The sequence below is a fragment of the Saccopteryx bilineata genome, chromosome 3 (genome assembly GCF_036850765.1).
Source record: "Saccopteryx bilineata isolate mSacBil1 chromosome 3, mSacBil1_pri_phased_curated, whole genome shotgun sequence".
Taxonomy (NCBI): domain Eukaryota; kingdom Metazoa; phylum Chordata; class Mammalia; order Chiroptera; family Emballonuridae; genus Saccopteryx; species Saccopteryx bilineata.
In genome coordinates, this window is record NC_089492.1 from 267,913,127 (window position 1) to 267,936,679 (window position 23,553).

General features: G+C 47.7%; 1 protein-coding gene across 2 annotated transcripts in view; it reads left to right on the forward strand.

The window, feature by feature from the left end:
• CSMD2 (CUB and Sushi multiple domains 2) overlaps nt 1–23,553 on the forward strand; it is a 606,087-nt gene that overhangs the window by 478,031 nt on the left and 104,503 nt on the right. For both annotated transcript variants that reach the window (XM_066269721.1, XM_066269723.1), the window contains exons 28-32: nt 3,096–3,234; nt 6,880–7,067; nt 16,107–16,301; nt 17,254–17,370; nt 18,777–18,890. In XM_066269721.1, the coding sequence (XP_066125818.1) occupies nt 3,096–3,234; nt 6,880–7,067; nt 16,107–16,301; nt 17,254–17,370; nt 18,777–18,890 (753 nt within the window). The remainder of the gene's footprint in view (nt 1–3,095; nt 3,235–6,879; nt 7,068–16,106; nt 16,302–17,253; nt 17,371–18,776; nt 18,891–23,553) is intronic.

Genomic DNA, 23,553 nt, shown 5'->3' on the forward strand with positions numbered 1-23,553 from the left:
AGTATTGATTGAGAGTCCCCCTCCCCACCCCAACAGGCGCTGGGCGGGGCATTGTAGCTGTGCGACCACAAGTAGAGTCACCATCACCATAGTTAAGGACTCAGGTTCTGGCTTCCAGCTCCCTGGTTCCCACCCGGCTTCCCCGCAACTGGCTGCGTGGCCTTAGACAAGTTCCTTCACCTCCCTGTGCCCTCTCCACCCCCCCATAAAATAGGGGAAATAAAAGTCCTTCCCTCACAGGGTTGTTTTGAGGATAGACAGGACGACACTGTAAAGCTCTTAGAACCGTGCCCTGACTCGTAGTCAGTAAACACTGTGCACATTAGAGGCCGTTCTCATCACTATTCTTTTGTTTGTTATCTAGATGAGGAACTGGAGGCTCAGAGATGTGGGCTAACTAGCCCAAACTTACAGCCAGTCAGTGGCATAGTGAAGATTTGAACCCAGGGCCCTGGCTGGTTGGCTCAGTGGCAGAGTGTCAGCCCAGTGCGTGGAAGTCCCGGGTTTAATTCCCGGGCAGGGCACACAGAAGAAGCAACCATCTGCTTCTCCACCCCTCCCCTCCCTCTTTTTCTTTCTCTCTCTGTCTCTCTCTCCCTCTCTCCTCCCTGCCTGAAGCCATGGCTCAACTGGTTTGAGCAATTTGGCTCCAGATGCTAAGAATGGCTCCATGGCCTCACCTCAGGCACTGAAAATCTTGGTTGCCAAGCAACAGAGCATTGGCTCCAGATGGGTAGAGCATCACCCCCTAGTGGGGTTGCTGGGTGGATCCCAGTTGGGGCACATGTGGGAGTCTGTCTCTCTGCCTCCCTGTCTCCCTGCCTCCCCATCTCTCACTTAATAATAATAAAAAATTTAAAATAATTTTAAAAAGATTTACACCCAGGACTGTGTAACTTCCAAATCAATGGCCTTTTTCACAACTCTAAGCCCTCAGTACAGCCTGTCCACTTCTTAGCCAACTGGAATGATCTACCAAATTTGGGGGTTGGCAGAAGAAAAATGGGCAGTTTCAGAAATGCCCAAATTCACCCCACTGGTGACAAACTTAAGGGCAGACAGACCCGAGCTGCAAAGGAAGGCCGCGCCTGGTTGCCCTCGTCCGCATGGAATAATCATTGGGCCCCTTTGGGAAGACCTCCCCCCGGGGAGCTGGGCAGCTGACAGGACAAAGGTTTCCTCCTCTCTCACTGGCTGCGTCACACTGTGTTTCCGGGCAGGGCCGCTCTCTGCGGACTGGCCGGTGTGGCCTTGCTTTGTTAAGTACAGTTTCATTCTGACGTACAGGCCTCTAGTCTGTCCCGTTCATCTAACCCTCTTCTCTAGAGAAGCGAGTGAAATACAAGGCAGACCTGACTCACAGAACGGTCCTCACAAACACTCTCTTGTACCCAGGGCTTGTCCCCTGCCGGCCCGAGGGGAGGGTCACTCCTCTGTACTCCCGTGGCCAGCAGCTGTTTCAAGGTGGTAGAGAAGGATGGGGAAATGGCAGACTTTGGAGCCAGACGCATGTGGGTTTGAGTCTCAGAGTGACTCTGGGCAAGTGACTTAACCTCTCCGAGCCTCAGTTCCTCCTAAGTCAGGGAGGATAACCCTGCGCTCGCCGAGTTGCTATGAGACATAAATGAGACGAGGTATCTAAAATGCTGTCGCTCGTGTCCGGCATTTCATAGGGGCCCACTTGAGCGTTTCTGGTACTCGGGTTGGTGATGGAGATGTATTTTCCACGGGGTGGAAAAAAAACAACACACTAGTCATGACCACTCAGGTTTTCATGTTCACCCACATTAGGACTTTTATAGCCTGGCTTGAAGACCCACCGTTTTTTAAAGAGACCCTGTTGGGGGTTGATCCAGCCCTTTAATCATCGCTCTGAGTAAAAGCACACCGTGAGGCAGTCAATACTGCTCAGCTCCGTGACCAGCGAGCAGCTGCTGCTCAATTCTGTCTTCTCGGATACGCCCTTGGCTCCTGCCTCCAGGTCTAGTCTTGGGTTGTCTGGCCTCGACGCTCCTGTGGGCTCACTCTTTGCCAGCTTCACCGCCAGTCTCTGGTGGTGCCCTGTGGTTTGCACACCAAGCCGTATTTATAGTCTTGGCCATCTTTTCCTGTTAACGACCCATACACTTCCCAGCCTCGGCTTCATCAGACCCTCAGGCTATGGTGCAGTAGCCCGGCCATTCAGTGCAGAACCTGACTCGGGATCTGGGGGGAGCTCTGGGGGCCCTGGGCGAGCAACCTGCCGTATCGCTGGCCACCTTCCCTCTCCCCGCCGGCTGGGAAGGCCTGTCACCTCGGGGGAGGGAGACCACCGTGGACTAATTGGGGATTTGTAATACCTCCATACAACTGAGGCATACATGCTCTCTTGGACAAGGTCTTTTGGAAAATTTGGAAGGTATCTGCAGCCCCAAGCAGATGCCAAGAGCACTGGCAGTGTAGGAGGCTGGCGTGCCTGGCAGCTGAATGTGGTAATGTTTGCCATTCCCCCTGACATTGACTGCACCAGAGCGCTTAGAGAATACCCACAAGGAAGGGGGTAGGGAAAGGGGTTGTGAGGCGGCGGGAGGAGACCAGGTGTTCCCTGGGGCTGAAAGACACACGTTGGTCCAGGTGCTGACTGCTGATGGTAGGCCAGATGCTGTAACAGGCATCTCCAAAACCGTTGCAGCCACCCCATGGAGGAGATGTTCCCTGTTTTTGTTGCAATAGAAGGACACTGAGATCCAGAGAGGTTAGGCCAGTCCTCCAAAGTCACACAGCCTGGAACTGGCAGAGCCAAGGATTATGTTTATGAATAGTTCCTTGAGGTGAAATTCACATAACACAAAATTATTAGCCATTTGAAAACAAAGGACTCGGCGGTATTTAGGACCTTCACAGTGCGGTGCAACCACTCCGAGTAGTTCCAAAGCGTTTCCATCCCCGCCAGGTAAAACCTCGTCCCCACTCTCCTCCACCCTCCCCTTGGCCTCCAGAGCCAGGGGTTACCTTCCGTGTATCCGACTCAGTCCTTCTCTACTGTGCCTACGAATACCCGGCGGCAGATAGGACCCGGCGAAGGGGACCGTCTCAGCCTTGTCTTCTCTCTGCAGCTCCCTGCGGGGGAGACCTGACGGGACCCTCGGGAGTCATCCTGTCTCCAAATTACCCAGAGCCCTACCCGCCAGGCAAGGAGTGTGACTGGAAAGTGACCGTCTCGCCGGACTACGTCATCGCCCTGGTATTTAACATGTATGTACCTTTCCCGCGGGTGGGAGACGAGGGTTCAGAGCAGCTAGGGGGTTCCGACTCTGGGTGAGTACCTCTGCGTCCCGTGGGGGGTGTAGGAGTCCAGAGGAGGAGGGACGGACACTAGCATTTAGGGAATGTCTCCTCTGTGCCCAGGACAGTGCTCAGTGGTTTCCACATATGTTCTTATTTCATGAATCCTTATGTAATTTATGAAGTAGCTTAAAACAACAACAACAACTCGAAAGCTGTTGAGATTCAGAGAGTAGGGCCTTGCTGGATTCTGGTCTCCTGCCCTCCTGCATTCTCCTCCTCTGTTCTCACCCGGCTCTCCCCAACTTAACGAACAGGCTCAGGTGGCTCTCAGGGGCTTCGCCACCTCGCTCCCCGGCCACCTCTCTCCCCCGCTGTATCCTCCATGCCTTTTAGAGGCGAGCTCTTCAGAAGAACCGTCTCTGCTTCTCTCTCCTTCCTCCCCTCCTGAAGGCTGGTCTCTGCCTCCACGGGTTCCACCTGCAACTCCTTTGATAAAAGACATCGGGGAACTCCTGGTTGCTAAACAGAATGGAACCTCTCACGTGTTATCCTCCTGCGCTTCTTGATCACCCCCTCCCTCCTCCTCCTCCTCCTCCTCCCCCTCCTCCTCCTCTTCTGCTTCTTCCTCTTGGGTTTTCTGAAGTCCCCACCCCCAGTTCTCCGGCTTCTTTCCTGGCTGCACCGCTTCTGTCTCACGCCCTCTTCCTGGGCCAGGTGGTATCACACTCTCCCCCACACCTCCTTCCTGGATCAACCCCCACTTTCCTCTATTATAAACGCCCACATTCTCTGCCAGCCGCCCAGACTCCCTTCTGAGCTGCAGGCTCCTATACCCAACTGCTGGGTGTCTCTGTTGCTGCAGGAGCTTCGGCTGCAACACCTAAGCGTAGCGCTTCCCCCAGATGAGCTCTATTCTGAACACTGGGGGCTGGCACCATCGTCCCCCTTCGCTGCCTCTTCTGTGCGTGGCCGAGGCGTGGAGCCTCTGCTGCCATGACACTCCTCGTATTTTCCCCCTTTGTCCACCCTCCCACCTGCTGCCTTGTCTGAAGCCCTGTTATTTCCCATCTGAATTACTACCAGCGTCTCCTCACCAGGCCCTCTGCCCCATCGTGCCTTCTGTGCCAGTCTCCTCTGCAGCTAGCTGGCAGAGCGATCTTGTCACGTGAAAATGCTACGTACAGTAACCATCCCGTTTTCCATTTTAATGTATGATAATACTTCTCAGCAGTCAGGAAGGAACTAGTGGTATGTACAAGGTGGATGAACCTCAGAAATATCACACTGAGCAAGAGAAGACAGACACATAAACCAGGACATAAGGTCTGAGTCCACTTACATAAAGGTTTAGGATCGGCAAAACTGATGTCCAGTGGTGGCTTCTAGGGGGTGGGGAAGGTTCAGAAGGGGTGATGGAAATATTCGGGTCTTGATATGCATGTATCAAAGCTGGTTGAGTATTAAACAGTGTCACCCCGGTAAGTAAAATAAGTCAGTAAGTAAACTAGCAGAGTAGGACACTTAAGAGATGACAATTTCATGGTATATAAATTATATTTCATTTAAAAACAAAGAAATAACAAATAGAGCCTTTCTTCTAAAATCCTAAGTGGCTTCTTCTTCCCTATAAATTAAAGTTCGAACTTTTGAGTTTCCTTCTCAGGGATCTGGCCCTTGCCTACCTCTTCATGCAGTGGCCCCACCGCATTCTAACCCCACCCATCCTAACCCCTGAGCTCCAGCCAGACGGAAGTACTAGCAGTTTCCAAGACTATTTCTTGCCCTTGTGGCTTCGCCTCTGCTTCTCCCTTTGTAGTGACTGACTTCCTTTTCCTTCCCTGTCTGATCTCTGAGGGTCTCTTAACCCCTCCCCCAGACTCAACTCCAGCTCAGCCTCCCCAGGGACCTTTGTGTTGGGTGGCCCCGTGCACCTCTGCGGACTCGACATTGATGAATCGTCTTCCTGTCCGTCACTTCCTTCAGCCCCATCACCACCTGGAAGAAGGGGTAGCGTCTGACATATCCCATGTCCTTGGCACCTTGCACACAGTGCCTGGAAAATTGAGGGTACTCAGATAAAAATCACATGATTGTAGAAAGGCAGGGACAGGCAAGCTAGGACGTGGTGGAGCCATAGTTTGTGACAGAGACTGACCATTCCAAATCCCTACCCCAGTGACTTTTAGAAGAACAGATAGCTGGAAGCAGGAAGATCATACCACCCAGCAAAGATGGGGTGACCCTGCAGCTGACACCAGCGTGACAGGGTGCCAGTTAAGAAGAAAGCCAGTGCATCTGACTCTACCCTTCACCCAGTCTCTCTGCTGGCCCTCCCTCTTTGTCCTGGAGAGGCCATAGCCCCTTCTCACTGCCACGTGTCTTAGCCAAAGGGTGGAGCTGCACTTCCTTCTCAGTCTAGCTAAATGGAGTATCTTTCTTTCTGTTCTTTTCACCTTTGCATACTTGATTAGTACCAATTGCCTTTGATGGATATATACCTTAGAGCGGAATCACTGCGGCGTAAGGCCTATGTTCAAATCTGGTAATATTGCAAAAACAGTTTTCCAACGTGGTTGAACCCAGAGGGGGACCAGAGCTTCAGGGGATCCACAGTCTTGCCAGTGCTTGGTATTTTCCATCATCTTCGCTCCATCCATCCATCCCAGTGGGATAAATGACATCCAAGAGCTCTGATACTCAATACAGTTTTTAAAATAGATTTTTTTTTCCCCTCACAATGATCAGAATGGCTAAGGAAGAGGCACAGCTGTGGGTGCTAGGAGTGGGGTGGTAGCAGATCCTAAGGAGAGCTGAGAACTGGCTCAGGGAGACACGGGAAGGGGGCTGGAGTCCTCTGTGGGAACAGGCCCCTCCCTGTCTGGGAGTGGCTCCCCGGTAGCTCCTCCCCTCCTGGAAAAGAAGTTGCTGCACAGCATGGTATAAGGAACATCAGCTCAGCGGCAGGGAAGAGACCTGGGCTTCCATCCTGCTCTGGCTGACCCCTGGGTGTGTAGAGTTGGCGACTCATTTTCCCTTCTGTGCACAGTATAGCGAATATATATAGGCCACATTGTATAATAATCACCAAACTTGTTGAGAGACTCGATCTTAATTATTCCAACCACTGAAAAGAAATGATCCTTATGTGAGGTGGTAGAGATCCTATCACTACAATGACCATCATAGTGCATATATAAACGTGTCCAATTTGTCATACGCCTTAAACGTACACAATGATATATGTCAATATAGCTTAATTGAAAAGTACATTTAAAAATAAAGAAGAAGAAGAGGCTGTTGAGTTTCAGCACCAGCGTTCTGGATGCTGACTGTGGGATCCGCGCCCTCTGCCCCAAGCCTGTGTTTCCAGGCAGTCTCGGGCTGAGCGCGTGTCCCTGTGGGTGGAGGGCTTGCTGTCTGGGAGACCTGGAGCCCATCTCACATAGATACCAGGGGACCATTGTATTGAGATGATCATGTAGTTTCTGTCTTCATCTGTGATATGGTATCACAATCATTGAATTTTTAGATGTTAAACCAACTTTGGCTGCGCCCAAGGCGAGTCTTTATTTTGACCTTCGTGGGGCGGGGTGGGATGTTTCTGTTCCCCAGCTTTAACCTGGAGCCCGGCTATGACTTCCTCCACATCTACGATGGACGGGACTCTCTCAGCCCTCTCATAGGAAGCTTCTATGGCTCCCAGCTCCCCAGCCGCATTGAGAGCAGCAGCAACAGCCTCTTCCTCGCCTTCCGCAGCGACGCCTCCGTGAGCAACGCTGGCTTCGTCATTGACTACACAGGTAAGGGCCCAGGTGGCAGCAATCAGGGAGGGCAAGGCCAGTCAGCCCTGGCAGAGGGGAGCCCAGCGTGTAGTGAGATCACTGGGCTGAATCTCAGGGAGCCCGCCCGCCCCAGAACGACACCGCGGCCACCTGCACGGTACCTGCCTTCCCTGGGGGTCCTCCAGGTGGCCTAGCCTTTCCCACCCATTTACCCACCCCAGGCCTGGGAAAAAAGAGGCCAGCATTTTCTTACACCTCATTTCTATTTTCACATCACTCCTCCTCTTCTTTCCTTTGTCTGTGCGGACCATTCCTGAGTCCTCTTCAGTCCCACAGCCTCAGCCCATGCATATCAGCTCACATCTTCCTGGTGCCTCCCCTGCATTTCCTGAGGATTCTGATATAAGGCTCAGTCTTCCTCCCAACCCACAGCCTCCTGGATAACTTCAGTGCACACATGGACAGCTCATCAAACTCCTGGGGGCTGCAGTACCTGGGCCTCGGTCCCAGGGACACTCCTTGGCCATCCTTGGGCACCGAGCCATAGACTGGACACTTTATGATACTTCCTGATCGCATTTTCTCACCCCTCCAATTTCCCCACTCTTTTCATCTCTTTGCACTTTTGGGTGAATGCAGGCACGTTTAATAGTGTAAGGGTCACGGGCAGGAGTCAGCAAATTTTATCTTCGAAAACCAAATAGTAAATGAACATTTTTAGGCTGGGAGCCACATCACCTCCTATCACAACCGCTTCGCTCCGCCATGGTCGCACTCAAGCAGCCAAAGACAAAACACAAAGGAATGGGCATGGCTGCGTTCCAGTGAAAGTCTGTTAATAAGACCGGCCCCACGCCAGCCTGGTCCAGGCTGTCGGATTGAGTGGGTTCAGGGCTCATATTTAGCACTTAGCAGTTCTGTGGACTGAGGCACATTTACTTAACCTTTTAAAAACACCATTTCCTCATCTATAAAATGATGGTAGAATAGTTCCTATCTCACAGAAATGTAAAGATCAGTGCGTTCCTGCATCGAAGCTCCCTGTACGGTGCCGGCACGTATCAGGCACTCCGTAACATTCAGGCGGCGGCGTAGTGGGAAGCGTAGCTCCGGGTTTGGTAGCACGCCGCTCTCTTCTTCCCTCTCTTTTCTTTTTCCCTAAATCATCCCACACACCGTTATCCAAATCCTAGCCCCATTGTTTGCTTGACTTTTGAGCTTGGCAAGTTATTTTCTCTTGGAACCCCCTTCTCTATCTCTATCTAATTACGTTTCAGCAGCTTAAAATGAGAAGATATCGTATACTTACATATTATACATCTGAGTATAATATCCAGTGTATATAAAAGACTCTAGAAATACTCTGGAGATGATCAATTTTATTTTTTTGAACTGCAACCCAGGTTCATCCAGGCCTCATCAGCCTGTGTGTACAAATGAAGTCACATTACCGGTTAAAAATGAAAAGTTTCTGGCTCGTGTCCCCCACTTGCATAATGTGGGACCTCAGCGACCTTTTAAAGTGCTCTCTAATTAAATATTTTTGGCAACTCCTGGGACTTTCTCACAGGAGCTCACAAACAATATCAATCATAGTAATAGCTAACTTAGTGTCCGCCAGCGGCTGGCACTGTCCTAAGCGCTTTGCACCCATCAATTCATCAAAACCGTCAGCTGTCCCCTGTTGGTCAGATACAGTTCTAGAAGATGCGTGGTGCACAGATTAGGCGACGTCTTGCTAGTCATCTTCTCTCTTCTTGTGGCTGTACTAGGAAAGGTATTTTGCTGTCCTCTCTACCTCCTGACACCTGCTATTCAATAGACCTCCTGTATCAGACCCTTCTCCACATGCCGGTATCGGAGCAAATGCTGTCACAATTTAGACTTAGCCTGGACCCCACTGCTCCACCCTCCACCTTCCCCACTGCCATATCTCCTCTCCCTCCTCCTCCTCCTCCTCCTCATCATCATCATTGTTTTTCTTCTTAATCATCTCTCTAATCACACCCTCATCAGTGCCCTCAGTTTTCCTATCCTGGGATCCTTCTAATGCATAAACCTTTAAAAACTGCACCCTTGTTACACCCACACCCAGGAAAGTGGAAAGGGCTGGACACAGCCAGAAAAAGTCACACAAACATGACACATGGAGTCACCTCAGATAACGTTCTTTAACCCCAGCCAAACCTAACCAGCCACCAGAGTGACTTCTGACTTGTCCTACCTGAGACTTCTACTTGGTAGAGATTCCAAAATATCACCCTAAATGTTATCACTCTCAGTCTCCTTACAAGGTGACTTCATTTCACCGTCCCTGGGTATAGAAGTTACTGGGTAGGACCTGTCTGAGCTTCCTCCTTGTTCATTCGTGAACAAACATTCGTGTTATGTACATAGGCACACTTCATTTATTGCACTTCATTTTATTGTGTTTTGCAGATGCTGTGTTATTTACAAATTGAAGGTTTAGGGGCAGCCTTTGCCAGGCAAGCCTATCGGCACCATTTTTACAATAGCATTGGCTTACGTGTATCTCTGTGTCATTTTTTGGTAATTCTTACCAACTTTTTTCCATTACTATATTTGTTATGGTGATCTATGATCAGTGATCTTTCATGTTACTGTTGCAATATTTTTCTTTTTTTGGGGGGGCACCATAAATTGTACCATTGTTCATGGTAACCTGGCTGTGGCCATGTTTTCCCTACCTCTTCTCCACTGAATCCATGGGTTAGAGCCACACCTTCAGGTCCTCTTTCCCAAAGAAGCCCTTTCCACTTTCCTCTGTTGGTCCAAAAATCATATGTTGAAGGGTCCTTAGCTCTAAAACACAGCCCCCAAATAAGGCCTACCTAGAGGCAACCAGAGCCTGCCAAGTGACTGGAGGAGGCCAGTTACTGGGAGAGGGTGGAGAAGGCACAGCCCACCCCTGCACCCTCCACCATTTATTAGGCTCTGTGGTACCAGTACCAAGATATGTGTGTCTGTTTGCAGTGGGCAATACCTAGGGCTGCCTTTGGTCCTCAGGTCGCATACCTCCTAATATTAGTCCCCCCTACCGTGTTTCCCAGTCTCGGCTCAAGTAGCCCATTTGTGAGGAGAGAGGACCCCAGCCTCGCCCTGTGGTCTCCTTCTTCCTATCCCAGGATCCCTGGATTCCTAGACTGGGTCTACTGTGCTACCAGATCCCGTGGCCTCAAATGCTATTCCCCTGTACTCAGTGTCTTTGCAGAGGTGGCCTCATCACTTATTAACTATAAGGCGTGAAAAAGTTGTGTAACCTGCCTGACCTGTGGTGGCACAGTGGCTAAAGTGTTGACCTGGAATGCTGAGGTCGCCGGTTCAAAACCCTGGGCTTACCTGGTCAAGGCACATATGGGAGTTGATGCTTCCTACTCCACCCCCTTCTCTCTTTCTCTCTGTCTCTCTCTCTCTCCTCTCTAAAGTGAATAAATAAATTTAAAACAATTTTTTTAAGTTACATAACTTCTCTGAACATTGTTTCCTAATCTATCAAAGAGGGACAGTGGTACTATGTGTGAGAGTGGTGGCGAGGGTTGGTAAGTGGGCACAGCAGAATGCCGATGCCAGCAGGTGCTTGGTGCGCACTGATCCACCTTCCTCCATCCCATCGCCTTTCTCCTGTTCGGAAGGGAGAAGGGTTTGTATCCTTCCTCATTGGGGCTAGCCCAGTAGAATGAAGTACACTTTCTTTCCTGATGTCTGAACATTATAAACTGTGACTGTGATGTTTTACATACATAGATGTATGAGTGTTGAGTACGGGCAGACCTCAGAGATATTGTGGGTTCGGTTCCAGACCACCACAATGAAGCGAGTGTCACAATAAAATTGCAGAATTTTTTATTTGTTTCCCGGTGCATATTAAAAGTTATGTTTACATGATACTATATAGTCTCCTAAGTGTGTACTAGCATTATGTCTAAAAAAAGAGAGCAAGGTACATTACCTTAATTTAAAAATGCTTTGTTGCTAAAAATTGCTAACCATCATCTGAGCCTTCAGTGAATCGTAATCCTCTCCCTGGCGGAGAGCCTTGCGGCTGTGCTGACGGCGGCTGACTGATGAGGGTGGGGGTCACTGAAGGTCGGGATGGCTGTAGCCATTTCTTGAATTAAGACAACAGTGAAGTTTGCTGCAATGATCAATTCTTCCTGTCACTTGAACACTTAGAGGCCATTTTAGAGTTATGAATTGTGCTGCTTGTAATACTGTTGTGTCTTGGGGAATACAGAGACCTAACGAGAGGGAAAGACGGGTCGGTGGAGAAGGCCATGCACACACACTTAGTGATTAAGTTTACTGCCTTAATGGCTATAATTGATGGCGCACCCCCCGAAAAAAAGAAAAATATTGCAACAAGTAACATGAAAGATCACTGATCATAGATCACCATAACAAATATAATAATGGAAAAGAAATTGTTAAGAATTACCAAAAAATGACACAGAGATACACATGAGCCAATGCTATTGTAAAAATGGCGCCGATAGGCTTGCCTGGCAAAGGTTGCCCCTAAACCTTCAATTTGTAAATAACACAGCATCTGCAAAACACAATAAAATGAAGTGTGCCTATGTACATAACACGAATGTTTGTGATACGTGTGTATGTCCTGGATACTTCTCCAGTCCTTAGCAAAGAATCAAGACACGCTACCCTCTGCGGCTCCATGGGGCACTAGAGATGGACATGTAGTCCAGTGAGGACTTGCCGAGTCAGGTCTGGGTCCAGTGAGGAGAAGAAGAGGCTTCGTGCATCTAGAAGCCATTTCCTGTCCAAGGGCAGAACCCTGTCTTGTCAGGAGATCCAGGGCTCCACTAAGGCTGAGGATCTGGGTCTCCAGGGAGGTGTGGCCTCAGGGTCCTGCTTTGGGAGGTGACGAGCCACAAGGAGAGAGGTTGCTGACTCAGCTGGGCATAGTCCCATGAAAACCACTCTCTGAGGTCAAAGGCACCCCAAGGCAGGCAGACCAGAGGTCCTCCCACATCCCACCAACTCCCCAAGCGGGAAGAAGGAAAGTTGTACTGCATCTTAGTCAGGGATCATTTAGTTCCAAACCAAGAAACCCATTCAGACCAACTTAACCAAAAAAGGGGCAATTTATTACTTAAAAATGCAAAACCCAGAAATTCAAAGCAACTTCAAACAAACAAACGAACAAAAAAGACTTTACTATAAGAAAAATGACGAATAGCCAAACTACTTTAAACTAAAAAGGGTTCTGTGTTTTAATGATACAGATAACAAAAACTTACTCAAAGTTAAGAGCAGATGGGAATCTGTTATTAGAACACAGGAGCCCAAAGGCAGGAAGTATTAGGGATTGAGATCGGGGTGGGGGAGCGAGAGGCTGAGGGTCCCTCTTCTGTCTCCGGGTTTTGTCTCCTCTCCGCTCCTCTCTGAGCATTTGCTACTTTCCCCTTTCTGCAGGTTAACTGTCCTTGCTTTCTCCGCTTTCCTAAGACAGTTGTGGCTGCCTCACTCTTGACTTTGAATCACTTCCCAGTTTGTGTCCCAATTCTGAATCCCAAAGGGCCATCAGATTGATCAGGCTTAAGTCAAGGGTCCCCTGAGCGGTGTCATGGGATTAGGCTTTTTCATAAGGAGCTAGGATAGGTCAGGCATTTTTATTCACTTGTTCACTCAGTGAATATTTAGTGAGAACCTACTATGTGCCTGAGGACAGTGCAGGGAGCAAAACAAAGTCCCTACTGCCTTGGAGGTCACATCCTAGATTCACAGACATTTTCCCGTTACAAATGAGAAGTTGGTGTTGACAGCCCACCTGACAGGGCAAAAATGAGCAGTTTCTCTAGGAGACCATGCTTGGAGGCACTTCTCATCTGAATTCAGCCTCCTGGGTAGCTTTACCCAGGTAGCTAGAAGGAAACAAAGGGGATGAGGAGGATCCTGTCTTTTGGATACAGTTTTTAAAAATGAGTCGCGAGTCGTGGGGAGGTTATTGTCTTTCTCCAGGCCAGAGATAGCAGCAACACAATAGGTGGGTGTGGACCTTCATTCTCATCTTGCAGCAGATGGGGCGGCCTCATCCCGGGCAGGGACAGGCTAGATTAGAACATCCATGCACAAGTGTAGAGCTCATTTATCCATTTGACAAATGTTTATTGAGCTTCTACTTCATGCCATGCCCAGTGCTGGATATGGAGGCTACAGCAGTGAGCCAAATGGTTGTGGTTCCTACTCTAAGGCAGTGTAGAGGTGAGGGAGGGGGGCAGACAATAAAGGAGACAAACAAGAAGTGAGAAGCAAAAGAAGTTAGGGAAGAACAAGCTACTTGGATGTGGAGACAGAAGGAGCCCATTCAGAATGGTAGTCAGTCAGTCAAGATGAAGGCCTCGCCGAGCAGGTGACATTGAAACTGAGACCTAAATAAAGGTTGAGAAGAATTCACTGTTCAAGAGCAGGGGTGAGGGCCCTGGCCTGGTAGCTCAGTTGGTTAGAGCATCTTCCTGACATGCCAAGTTTGTGGGTTCAATCCTCGATCAGGACACGTACAGGAATCCACCAATAGGTGCATAAATAAGTGGGACAACAAATCGATGTTTCTCTCTCTTTCTTTTTTTCCCAGCAATATAGATCTTGGATGTCTTTCAATATCAGTATGCAAGGACTGTCACTATTCTTGTTAAAGGCTGCTTATATTTCATTGGATGGCTTCTAATTCAACCATTTTCAATAGTTCTCTACTGATTGAGTGTTTCAGTTGTTGTTTTTTTTGGGGGGGTTGTTTGTTTGTTTTGCTATTACAGTGTTTGGAAATGACTCTTAACTATTGGGACAAAAAGAAACTGATTCTTTTAATTTTCTCTTTTTGGAGGGCTTGGGTTTTACAGTATTCATTATCATCATGATATCTTAGCCATTTAATTTTATCATTCACAGCTGAGCTCTCGTTTGGCAGGCCAAAGACTGAATTTTGATCTTAGTCGTACCTCTTAATAGTTGAATGACTTGAAAAACTTCCTTAGCCTGCCTGATCACCACATTCCTCATCTGCGACCTGGACAGGAATGTCCCTGGCCCTGCCTGCTGCAGAGGCCAGTGTGATATGCAAGTAAGATAGCAGATTAGAGAGAGCTTTGAAAATTATAAAGTGATATTTCTGTGTAAGAGGCTGTCATCATTATCATTATCCTTATCATTTTTATTAATGTGATAATGTTGAAATGATGAGCTCTTGCTCTGACATGTGAGTAACTATAGAATAGATTTGTAGTTGGAATCACGGATGTGGTTGTTGATTTTCCAAGCCCTGCAGTGTTCAGCCCACCAATTCCGCATCCATTTATTAAGCCCCTAATATGTGTCAAACACGGCCGGCCCTAGTGCCAAGTTCTATGCTAGTTGACAGGATTAAGAGAATAGGTGATGGTCTCTGTGCTCTATGAGTTCAGACCCACTGAAAAGCAGTGCACTTACCCAAATTACAAGATAATGTTCAGACCCACTGAAAAGCAGTACACTTACTTACCCAAATTACAAGATAATGCTATACATGCTATATAGTCAAGAAGAGAAAAAATAGAATTCTGCCAGAGAGAAGACAAAGTTCAGAAACTTGCTCCAGAGAGGGTAGCACTGAAAAGTGTAGGAGCTGCCTGACTAGGCAGTGGCTCGATGGGTAGAGCATTGGCCTGGGATGCTGAGGACCCAGGTTCAAAACCCCAAAGTCACTGGCTTGAATGTGGGCTCATCTGGCTTGAGAGCAGGCTCACCAGCTTGAGTGCAGGGTCACCGGCTTGAGCATGGGATCATAGACATAACCCCATGGTTGCTGGCTTGAGTCCAAAGGTCACTGGCTTAAAGCCCAAGGTCACTGGCTTGAAGCCCAAGGTTTCTTGCTGAGCAAGGGGACACTGGCTCAGCTAGAGCCCCGGTCAAGTCACATATAAGAAGCAATCAATGAACAGCTAAAATGTTGCAACTATGAGTTGTTGCTTCTCATCTCTCTCCCTTCCTATCTGTCCCTGTCTATCTCTCTTTGTCTTGCTAAAAAAGAAAAAAGAAAAAGAAAAATGTGTAGGTATTTGCATAAAGATGGAGGACAAAAGGGCCACCTGATACAGTGTATATAGTTCTGCAGCAGTCCTACCCAGCTGGCCCCCAATGCCAGTGCAGCAGTTACTGAAAAGCACAGCAGCTTGTATGAAGCAGAAGTCTATTCTCATTCCTGTAAAAGAGATCTGGAGCCTATTACCCAGGGCTGATGAAGTGGCTTCACCGAGGTTCCTTTTGTTTTCATGGTCTGCCACACTAGTAGTGCATGGCTCCCATCCTCAAGGTTATCTCAGGATCCAAGATGGCGGCTGGAGTTCCAACCCGGATGTCTGAGTTCCGGACTGCGGGCAGGAGGAAGGAAGGAAGGGCCAAAGAGCATTCTCTCGTCTGTCACCTTTCCTTAAGCAGCCTTTCTAGAAACCCCACACTTATTCATTTAAGAAATATACAAGGTTTGGCCAAAATAGGTTTACTACGCAAAACACAGTTTATTCTTGTTGTATTACTTATTAGTTATTGTATTATTTATTTGTATTACAACTCTAAACCTACCTTTGCCCACCCCTGGATAATGAGTGCCTACTGTGTGCCAGGCTCTGGACCATATAGCAGTGAACAAAACTGGAAAACGAAAACTATCCTCAGGAAGCCTACATTCTAGTGGAGATAGAAAAAAAACAAACAAACAAAAAACAAGGCACGTATATGATACATGAAACAGCATTGATCTCAGTCAGAGGAAAAAAGCAGAGAAGGGTGACAAGAACGTGGGGAAAGAAATATTGAAATTTAAAATAGCTGATTAGGAAGATGTCATTCTCCGAGATGATTTCCAGCCCTCGATTTCTAACCAAATTTAGAATAGTTTCTAGACCCAAAGGGAATAGGGCCCGCAATCCCAACTTCCCACGTTCTCTACAGTTAATTAGTGTCAGGGCTTCCTTACGGGTGCTGCGCTAAGGAATTAGGCTGCTAATGAGCCTCATGTATGTGTTTGCTTTTCTTTTTTTGCAGAAAACCCACGGGAGTCATGTTTCGATCCTGGTTCGATCAAGAATGGCACACGAGTGGGCTCTGACCTAAAGCTGGGCTCCTCCATTACCTACTACTGCCATGGGGGCTATGAAGTGGAGGGATCCTCGACCCTGAGCTGCATCCTGGGGCCCGATGGGAAGCCCGTGTGGAACAGTCCCCGGCCAGTGTGCACAGGTGGTGGGGCCGGGGGTGGGGAGGGAGAAGGGGGAGTGAGGCGGTGCCGGAGACTGAGGGGCTATGGGCAAGGGAAGGGGGAGGGGGCACAGGGTCCTCAGAGCGGAGCTCCTTGGGTTCACTGTGAATGAGAATGTGTCCTGGTCCTTGTCAACATGGCGTCTCTCTCGGATCACATAGTGTCCCTACCGACACTCAGATAGATATCCTCAACACTGGCCCCCGGACATGCCAGTAGCTCATACCAGGGAGGAAAGAGTTTAAAGGACTTCTTCCTGGTCCCACTGTGAGGTCTGATGTGTGAAACGAAGGCCAGCAGGATGGGCTCACTCCAGGGGATCTGGGTTAGCCATAGAATCCTAGCAGATAGAGTAGAGTGGCAGAGCATGGTGGCCACTTAAGTTGAAAAGCAAGGCGACCACTTTGTCCAGGTGAAAGAGCTTGGTTCTGAGGTCCACTTCTTGAGGAATAAGATACCATGCATGGGACCAGAAAGTAACTGGGTCGCATGGGCTGGCCTCTGCTAGTGGGGTAGTCTGGGAAAGCCATACTCCTGTAGACACTAACTAACCAGATGGAGACATCACCGTGGGAGCAGCAGATTGGTCTGGTTCTACTTGTAACCAGGAGAGATTCCTAAAATATTCCTCAGGGCTATGCCTCCAGGGACAATGCCCGTGTTAATAGTTAGAGGGCCTGGATTGGCATGTGCTCAGGTGGGCCCCTGGTGGCATCAGGGGGGTTTTAGGCCATGTGCCAGGTCAGGGATGGATGTCCTTGGGCTGGGCAGGGCAGTGTCCTCCGAACTCCCCTCCTCTGCACTGGTGGCTGGGAACCTCATGACAGCCCCACCAGGGGCAGGAGCTCAAGCTGGGAGTGAGCAGATCAGAAGATGGACTGCTGCTGAGAGGCCCACAAGGTCACCTGGCCCTCTCTCTGGTTTCTCTTTCAGCCCCCTGTGGAGGACAGTATGTGGGTTCAGATGGAGTGGTCTTGTCCCCCAACTACCCCCAGAACTACACCAGTGGACAGATCTGCCTATATTTTGTCACTGTGCCCAAGGATTATGGTATGGAATATTTTGTGTGTTTATGTTTTCTGACTACTTCCAACTTCTCAGACCCTTCCCGCTTGTATCCCAGTTCCACTCAATTGTATCCACTCCCATTGTGGGAATGGGAAGAACGGTGTCCTACACAGGACACCTGAGTGTGGATGCCACCAAGTGGGCTGTAGAATACACTCCTGACACACGAGGGAGGAAGGGGCCAGCTGGCCAGAACCAAGGGGATGGTGGTGAGGAACTAGGCAGGACCAAGGGAAGGCCGGGGGCACTGGGTACTGGCAGGGGGCACTGGGTACCGGCAGCCCAGGTCTGAGGAGAGGTGCTGCAGGTCCAGGCCTCCTGGGAACCCAGGGACAGGCAGCCCAGGGGCAGGAAGGGGTGAGGGCTGGGGTGGAGCTGGGCTTGCAAGCACAGGTGATGGAGCTGGCAGCCACATCATTCGCTATTCCATCTGAGAACCTGGAGCCTGGTCCAGCAGCTGTCAGTAGGATGAGCAGGAAAAAAGTGAGGAGAAGACAGAGAAATCACCAGGTTCCAAGAATCCAAGGTAAAAAGAAGCCAGGCTAGTCACCTGGTCGGCAGTGGGGACAGTCAAGCGTCCTGTCAGCCCTGAGGGACTCGGGAAGTTCCTGACACAGTTGTCCCTGGGCAGTCAGGTGACCAGCCTGGCTGCTCTCCCCCTGATCTCCTCTTTGTAGAAGGAGGAAGAACTGTTTCTAAACAAAATTGGCATTGGATGGGACAAAGGGTGTCGATATGTCCTGACCACCTAGGAGAGGGACAGGGCGGCCTGCGGAACTCTGGCTGCTCAGCCCCAAGAGATCTGATAGAGTGGGCACAGGGCAAGGCCTGATGCCGTTCACCAACCATTCATTACCCACCTCTCAGGGACAAGGTCCTGAGACCACGTGGAAAATGGGGGATGTTACCCAAAGCCCTTTCGTGTCCTTGAGTAGCTGCTGCAGCTGCTCTCTGGGAAAGCATAAGATCAGCTCAGTGCCACTGCCACCAGCCTGGCCATGGAGTGCGTTCCCAATGCCATCTTGACCCATGTGGAAGAATGCCAGCCAGCCTTTCACAGCTCCCTGCGTCCCTGTGCCTGGTGTCTGGCCATTGTGCAAGACTCAGCAAGGAGTTAGCCCCATGAACCACCACCTTCCTCCGAGGTTTCCTTCTTCTTGGGCTGGAGTCCCCCAGACCTCCAGCCCCTGCCCCCCACGTGACCGCGCAGTCTTTCCCCCCCCCACGTGACCGCGCAGTCTTCCCCCCCACGTGACCGCGCAGTCTTTCCCCCCCACGTGACCACGCAGTCTTCCCCCCCACGAGACCGCGCAGCCTTCCAGCCCCTGCCCCCCACGAGACCGCGCAGTCTTCCACACTGAGACCCCTGCACCATGTCTCCTCCGCAGTGGTGTTCGGACAGTTCGCCTTCTTCCACACGGCCCTCAACGACGTGGTGGAGGTGCATGACGGCCACAGCCAGCACTCCCGTCTCCTCAGCTCGCTGTCGGGCACCCACACAGGTACCCACAGCTCGGCCAGCGGTGGGGGTGTGGTGGGGCGTGGGTATCGCGGGCCAGCTAAAAGGAAAGAGGCCCTATAAGCCTGGCTAGAGGGGGAACCCCACAGCTCCGTGCTTGTCATGTGCTGCTGCTCTCTCTACCACCAACAGGCAGCTCCTGATAGCCTATACCTAGAAGGGGGCGTCAGAAACTACACTCACCCCAAACTGCATCTCTGCCACCCCCATGGGGTGTAGCATTCCCGCTGTTTTATATGTATCCGCAACATGTTTTTCTAATTATTAACATATTGCATTTTCATTATAGGAAACTTAGAACTGACAAAAAATAATTATATAGAGAATTAATATAAAGAAAAGCCATGGCCCTGGCCAGTTGGCTCAGCGGTCGAGCGTTGGCCTGGCGTGCGGGGGACCCGGGTTCGATTCCCGGCCAGGGCACATAGGAGAAGCGCCCATTTGCTTCTCCACCCCCCCCTCCTTCCTCTCTGTCTCTCTCTTCCCCTCCCGCAGCCAAGGCTCCATTGGAGCAAAGATGGCCCGGGCACTGGGGATGGCTCCTTGGCCTCTGCCCCAGGTGCTAGAGTGGCTCTGGTCGCAACAGAGCATCGCCCCCTGGTGGGCAGAGCGTCGCCCCTGGTGGGCGTGCCGGTGGATCCCGGTCGGGGACATGCGGGAGTCTGTCTGACTGTCTCTCCCTGTTTCCAGCTTCAGAAAAATACAAAAAAAAAAAAAAAAAAGCCACACAGAAAGAACCACTAAGAAGATGGAGTACTTCCTTCCCGTCTTTATGTCTACTTAGACTTAATCTTTTACATATTTTATTGAATGAAGTGATATACATATTTTTGTTGAAATATTCATTGTGAGCGTTTCTCTGTCATTATTTTATTCTATAATAGGATTTTTAAATGCTGCATATTAGTCTATATATACTTATTTAAAACCTATGTAATGAATTCCCCATTATTGAACATTTAGATTGTTTCTAATTTTTCACTCTTGCGACTAGTAATTCAGTGTATTATACTTGTCATTAGACACATCTCTATGAACCTTGGAATATCTAGAAGTAGAATTGCCGAGTTAAAGGATATGTGAGGTTCTTAATTGTTTTATTTAACAGATTGTCAACTGTGCCTCTAGAAAGTTCTTGCTATTTTGTTCACTAACAAGGAATAAAATGGCATGTTTTTTCCTCATAAAATTAGGTAATTAAAAAAGCAAAAGTGTTATCAGTTTGAAAAGTAAAAATGGCACCTCATTTTTAAATTTGCCTTTTTATCACAAGTAAGGTTAACTTTTTTAATGAAATTATTGACCCATGCATTTTTTATTTGTGAATCTACGTGTGAATTAGTACTGATGCTTCTATTAGCATTTATTTTCCTATTTATTTAGTAGAGCACCATATTATTATAAACTAGATTATATGCTATAAAAAGCCTTCCCCTATAGTTTGTCACTTGCCATTTAATTTTGTTCAGGGTGTGTTTTAGTGTTAGAAAATTTTAATTTCCCATGATAACAAATCTATCAATGTTTTTCTTCTGTGGTTTCCTCCCTTCCTTTTATGCTGATGAAATATATATCCCGCTGTGTTTTCTTTTACTTCTTTTTAGTTTTATTGTTTGGCTTTAATAACTTTGGAATTATATTGATATATTATTTTATATGGGGAATATAAGCATAGTCTTTCAAATTTAGTTCATCTGTTGTCCTAGCAGAATTTTCAGAATGCCATATTTATAGATATTAAATTTTTATGAAAGAAAAGGTATGTTTCTAGACTTTTTATCCATTTTCTCTACATGTCTGTTTATTCTTATATCAATATCAAAGAACTTTAATTATCATAACATTATAATAATGTTTAATATTATTATAATTTTAAACATATGGTAAGATAAGTCCACATAGACATTCTTTGTTTTGAATTTTTATTGGCTTTTCTTGCTTATCTTTTGCCTCCAGATAAATTTTTGAAATATGTTGTCAAGTTAAAAAAATTTTCATTGGAATCTATTAAACTTATGTATTAATTGGGGGAGAACTCACATCTTTGTAATAGGAAGTCTCCTTCTCTTTCTGGAACATGGTGTACCTCTTCATTTATTTATCTTTTGTAAGGGAAGGTGCTATCATTTTCATTTAGGCAGTATTCATTCTTTGTTAACTTTATTCCTAGATATCTCAGGGCAGTTTTTTGTTGCTACTGTAAATGGACCTCCCAATGTTATGTATTCTTTTTTTCTTTCTTAAGTGAGAAGCAGAGAGGCAGAGAGACAGACTCCCGTAAGCACCTCAACTGGGATCCACCCAGCAAGCCTTCTACCAGGCGATGCTCTGCCCATCTGGGGCGTTGCTCCGTTGCAGCTGGAGCCATTCTAGCACCTGAGGCAGAGGCCATGGAGCCATCCTCAGTGCCTGGGGACAACTTTGTTCCAATGGAGCATTGGCTGCAGGAGGGGAAGAGAGAGATAGAGAGAAAGGAGAGCGAGAAGGGTGGAGAAGCAGATAGGCGCTTCTCCTGTGTGCCCTGGCTGGGAATTGAACCCAGGACTTCCACATGCCGGGCTGATGCTCTACCACTGAGCCAACCAGCAGGGCCTCCCCTAATTTTTGTGAGCAGTATATAGCCTAATTGGTTTTGCCAGTATATTAGGAAACTGGTATTGGTAGTCATTTTGTAAAGTCATCGAACCCTCCATAACAATGCTAACACTGCCAGGTGATCCTCCTGGGTCCTTTAAGCAAGAAATGATGTCACCTGCAGATAAATTTATCTCATTATTTCATCTCTTCCTTTTCAGTGATTTTTCTTGTATTTTCTTTCATGGTTATTAGTCTGTTCAGGCAGCTTACTTTGTTATTATATATTATAGTAAAAAATCCATTTTGTGATTATTTTAAATTTAGCAGCACTGCTTATATACTATAGCATGATGCCTTTTAATCTCCTTTCTTTAGAGATTGTATCTCCCACCTTTACAGTGCTGACTGCTGTGCTCACAGTCCCCTTACTCAGCTGGACCAGAGGTCTTCTGTTGTTTATTCTGTTTTAGTTTGTTTTTTACTGCATCTACTTGCCAATGCTTCTGTGGAGTTTGTTATTAGTTTCTAACTAATTAATCTTTGCCCTTTTTTTTTTCTTCAGATTATTTTGTTCTTCTTCTTGTAACATCTTGAGTTGAGAGCTTTGTTTGTTATTTCCTCTGTGCACTAAAAAGCATGTTTACAGCAATATATTCACCTCTAAGCATAGTTTTGGTTTCTAGTCATAAATTTTGATGTGTACTATTTTCACCATCATTACTTCCTAAATAATTCATGATCAGGTGTTATTCTTTTTTCCCAGGAGTTGATTAAGAATCTGTCTTCTTTTCCCTCAAGAACCTGGGTTTTGTTTGTTATGTTTGTGTTTTCTGTTTTTATTGCCATGTGGTTAGAGAATATAGTTTGTACCAGTCTACTTTGGAGGTTATGTGAGGCCCTCTCCGTAGCCAAGGACATGTTTTTAAATTCCCTGAGTATCTGAAAAGACTGTGGTTCTCTGTAAGGCTGCGATGCCACAGAGGGAAAGGGCGAGCTCAGGCCCTCAGTCCGTCCACCTGCACTTTAACCAGAGCTCGAGCGCCTGCACTCTAACCAGAGCTCGCCTGCACTCTAACCAGAGCTCACCGGCACTCTAACCAGAGCTCTCCCACTCCCTTGCAGGGTGCCTGAGGGCACAACATTCTGAGTTTCAGTTTCCTCACCTGTAAAACGCAGAGTAAAAGTGCTGTCTCCTAGGGTTATTGTTGGGATTAAATGAACTTTGTAATAGCTATTAGATCCGTCTTACTCAATTCTATTATTAAAATCCTTATATCTGTAGTTCTCAATTAGATGAGTTTTTTTACACCACCACCCCACACATTCACACCCAACTGGAAGTTTATGTCAGGATCTTTTGAAGTAGGATGCTTTTTCAAAATCTCTTGATAGATAGATAGATGGAGATGATAGATAGATAGATAGATAGATAGATAGATAGATAGAGGCAGGCAGAGGTATAAGAAGGTACAGGTATAGAAGTATAAGTATAGGTACAGGTAGAGAAAAATAAACATGTATACCTTAAGAACTTATAGATGTAAATATGGACATAGATATAGATAGTTGTAGATATAGATACATAGGAATAATAAAAATAGGAAGAAAAGAAGGAAGGAAGAAAGGAAGGAAGGGAGGGAGGGAGGGAGGGAGGGAGGGAGGATAGGACCTATAGATATCAGCATCAATATACTAAGATCATCTCTAGGAGAAACACTGATGATGAGCCACTGGTACTGCTGGCACTGAAGTGTGTCCCTGTCCCTAACATGTACTGAGGGGGAAAACCTTGAAGACCACTACTCAGCAGCCTTCATTTTGTTTTTCTATTTGATGTATCAGTGGTTGAGAATATTGTGTGACAGTATGTCCCTCTACAATTGGGATATTTTGTCACCCTCTTGTGTTTCTAAGAATTTTTATCTGTTTGCCTGATATATCTTTCCTCATTTCCTCTGAGAATCCTTTCCTTTTAAGAAGAAGTTTACTGGCCCTGGTTGGTTGGCTCAATGGATAGAGCATCAGTCTGGCATGTAGACATCCTGAGTTCGATTCCTGGTCAGGGCACA